The sequence below is a fragment of the Setaria italica genome, chromosome VII (assembly GCF_000263155.2).
Source record: "Setaria italica strain Yugu1 chromosome VII, Setaria_italica_v2.0, whole genome shotgun sequence".
In the NCBI taxonomy this organism is placed as follows: domain Eukaryota; kingdom Viridiplantae; phylum Streptophyta; class Magnoliopsida; order Poales; family Poaceae; genus Setaria; species Setaria italica.
Window position 1 is genome coordinate 1803614 of NC_028456.1, and position 4093 is coordinate 1807706.

Here is a 4093-nt window from a genome sequence, read left to right on the forward strand (position 1 = left end):
TAGTTACTAATTGTTCTTCAATTTTAGATATTCTGGTTTGGGTTTGTTCGTTTTCTCTTGAAAAAAAAGTATCTACAATATTAATACATCAGAGACCGTCCTTGCTGAGCAAACATTGGAGGAAGCAAGGGTTGTGTAATCCATGAATTGATCACTATTCATGGGCTCGTGAACGCAGAAGGTGGTCTTTACTTTGAGGTTAATAAATGGATTGGACACGGACATAATAATTAGTAAAATTCATAGCGCAATTAACCGGTGAGATTATGATCATCCTTCATCTGGTAAGGATAACAGTGTTAACATTAGTACTTATTATTTATGCAATGATGGTTCTTGCATAACAGAAGCAAAACTATGTTTGTTGATATCAGACAGATATGAAGTACTTGACAGCCAAAAGCTAGACGAACTGAAATTTCAGAATGAAGATGGGAGCACAACCTAAAATAATTGTTACAGGACCATAATTATTGTAACTTATTTCTTTGGAGATATGAAATTATGTGTGCATGGTCTGGCGGACGACCAGCAATGAACGAGATGGCACTGATGACAATTGATAAAATTGCCAGTCATTGTCGCAATTCAGTCGGCATTTCGTTGTTCTGGTGCCAAGTGCCATGAATCTGCTGCCTATCAGCATGTTTGAGCAGGAAGTAGCAGCAACAGGTATGTCCGGCTCCATGTCCTGGTTGGGCATATCGTCGAACAACATACCTCCGCCGTGATGTTGTGGCCGTGTGCCGGGCTGCCGGCGACCCACCGGTGGTCGCCTACGTCCTACCTCATACGTCCGCCGGTTAGCCCGCTTGCTTCCTCCAGCAGTCGTCACCCGGCTTCGTCTCTCTCGTTCCATACTGCTTGGCAGAGGCACGGGCCAGTGCTTGGAGGGAGGGTGCAGCACGGAGTGAGAAACTAGGGAGTAGGCCAGGTGGGATCGGCCTTCATCGTAGCTAGTCACGCTGACACGCACCCGATCCCTCAGCGCGACGCGCCGCCGTCTGCTCCCTCGTCCCTTCCACGCTGGTGAGGAGGTTGGAAACGCGACGAGAACAGGGGAGGGCGCGCGGGGAAGGAAACTGCGGTCATGCGACACGCGAAGGGTCGAGAAGATGCCCGGCCCGCGCCTATGCTTTGATTTCCACCGTTGAAATAAGATCAGAGGATCGATAATCACAGAGGACGTGGCCCAATGAGGAGCCTGAGCTTGAACGCACGTCTCGGTCTTTAAAGATTTAGGGTTCCGGACTATTTTCATAATGGCATACGTCCAATGACCATGATTATTGAGTCTACCGATTCATGACTGGATGTTTTGCTTTTTGTGAGAATTTTTAAAATTTCTCCTTTTCAAGAATGTACCAGATGACTTCACCTGGAGACTTTAAAAGGAGTCTCCAATTAGTAATAGTAAGATATATCTTTTTGGAAAGTATGTTGGTGTGAACTGTTTCATTGTGATTAAACTTCAATTTACGGCATTGGAGAGAAATCGAGTTGATCATCTTTTTCTCATTTGATTCATGTTTCTAGCTTTTCTAAAAATTCTTGCTATAAAAATGGGGAAGCTATAAATTACCTTTCAAAGAATGGTACAGAGGATCAACATTCAGATATAACTGTCCTTGATATGAGCAAAATTACTGATATAGGCCTGCCTAATATCTTGCTGTCAGCTAAGGTACCTTTAAGTTTTCCTTTTCTGTTACCAAAGCCCACCAGCCTACAGATGCTTTTGGTGTAACCTATTTATTATAAACTATTGTTGCTAAGTAATATACCTGTTCTGGTTTTTAATTATTTATAACAAAGCACAGTAGATCACTATACAGTTCATGTAGTCAAGATTTTTACCCTTCCACGATTAATGACAAATGTGATTTTATTTTTTATTTTTTGGATCTAAACATTGCCATGGCCCATGGAATGTTTCAGCTTGCGAAATTGTGACACTATGTTTTTCTGCTTTACGCAAAAGGTACACACAGTATTACAAAATACATCGAATGAGCCCAATGTGAACCTATAAAAGAGCAATTAACTGGACCAAATAAATCCAGCCCAGTTTACATTGAGAAAACCTGGCCGGCCAGTAAATGGCCTGTGCAAGCAATGAAGCACAGCCCCCTAGAATGATGGTACAGAAAACAAAGCAGAGCGTGCAGGCGCGTTCCAGATCCGGATGTGGTTAAATATAAAAAACATTCAAACAAATATATCTTTTCAGTATATTGGGCTTTAGATATCCATTTCACATTTTATTTCACATACATGCCTATAGAGCTGCAATAGCACAGGATAATAAGACAGTAAAGCAAAATTAGTTATGAAGATACATAGGACTTACAGCACATACAGTCTCAACATGCTACCAGAATAGTAGATAAAACCTGATAATGCTGTGACAACTAACAGAAATTGATCAGACATATAAGTACTATCGGTGAATTTACTTAGCAAGCTTGGCAATCAATTCCTTTAAAACAGAAGGACAGCTTTTATTCAGATACTCGAAGGCGTCGGTTGCAAGGACAGCCTTCAGATTTACAGGAGAGCTGAGGAAGTTGAAGCATGCCTTCTTCAGTCCATGGCAGTAGTGCTGCTCAGATAACGCCAAGATAGTTGCCAAAGTGCTTGCCTCAATGCACTTGCATAGTTTGCGTTCGCAAATCAGCTTGAGCCTCTCAAGGTTATACCTGTCCGCAGCAACAAGGAGATGTTGGGACATGGCAACTTCCGCTTCTCCGTTCAGCTCTGGCAACGAGTCAGTGTAAACGAAGAAGAGCAACGCCTTGAAAACATGTGCCTCCATGTCGTCTACGTGGACGATGCCTGCAGCATCACTCTCCTTCATTAGGCCAAAGAGCTCTGCGCTGAAGACTGGTGACCTGGCTGCAAGCACGCACCTATGCGCCTTGAATGTCTCGCTGCCAACCTCAAACACCACATCAGCGCCCTTCTCGCTCTGGAGGAGGTCGCCAAGATGTTGATGCAAGTCCGATGGGGGCACGGAGACGAAGGTCGCGGTAGGGGCCTCGGACATCTCCTCTGTGTATAACTCATTGATGATGGCCACATCGCAGCGGACGAAGAAAGAATCGTCCTTCAGATGCTTCGATTTCTCCAAAGCTTCCCTTTTGATGAACCACGGCCTGCCCCAGCCACTGTGGCTCCCGAAGGAGTTTACGGATTCTGATGTCAACGATGGAGTTTCCTCCTCCATATCGTCGATGAAACAGAATCTATGTTGCACCTTCAGTGCCTTGGTGACACTTTCATCATCAAGGGAAAGAAAAAGGGATACACAATCTGCAGACTCCGAGGTATGTCCGTTGGGATAATATTGGATGCACCAGCGATGGCCGCCCACAGTGAAGGGTCGGGACTTGATGTACTCTCCTGTCGGCGTCCCCTTAGTGCCGGAGTAGCCATCGATCTTGAGGATGTGGTACCCGCTCGCGGCGTCTGCGACGATGGCCGACATGGATCCGAACGGCTTGCTGCTGCCAGCGGTGGCCATGGAGTGGCAAATCTCGTGTATCAGCGGCAGAGCTATGCCTATTCCTGGCAGCTTTGCTAGCTCTACACTGCTATTGTAGGAGTTGTTGCGGGGAAGACGTGAACATAAAGCACGCTGCACGCGGTATTGGGCAGGTATTCATGGTAGCTATATAGCAGTCACAGTCAGTACAGCCCCCATATGGTTTGAGACGATTCCCTCAACGGCGCACTTAATTGCTTTATGTTCTTTATCTTTTGCTTTTTATATTCTTTCAGTGGTTCCTTTCCTCGATTGATTCTTCTTTTGGTGACTCCTTTTCTTGATTGATCCTTCTCTAATTTCCACCGTTCCTTTAATGACTGACTAGCAAATATATGTGTGCGTTGCTAAGGGGAAGAACTATGTTGAAATATAGTGATAGAAATGATGGTGAATCGAAAAGTTAAAATCATCTCCATTCAGAACTTATGTCCAATAATAATCGTCAATAATGGGATCACCTGGGTGCCAAAACTTCTTTTCCACTAAAATGGAACCGTCAAGTATAGTTGCTGATGTGTTGGTCAACCTTCTAAGGTAATGAGAGGG

At 44.5% G+C, this 4093-nt stretch overlaps 1 protein-coding gene across 1 annotated transcript; it reads right to left on the bottom strand.

Annotated features, from left to right (window-relative positions):
* Positions 1-2202: 2202 nt before the first annotated feature.
* LOC101783028 (BTB/POZ and MATH domain-containing protein 1) lies at positions 2203-3653 on the bottom strand. The gene has a single exon (XM_004974940.3). It carries the CDS (start codon positions 3521-3523, stop codon positions 2453-2455), a length of 1071 nt encoding a protein of 356 aa, XP_004974997.1. The 5' UTR covers positions 3524-3653; the 3' UTR covers positions 2203-2452.
* Positions 3654-4093: the final 440 nt, after the last annotated feature.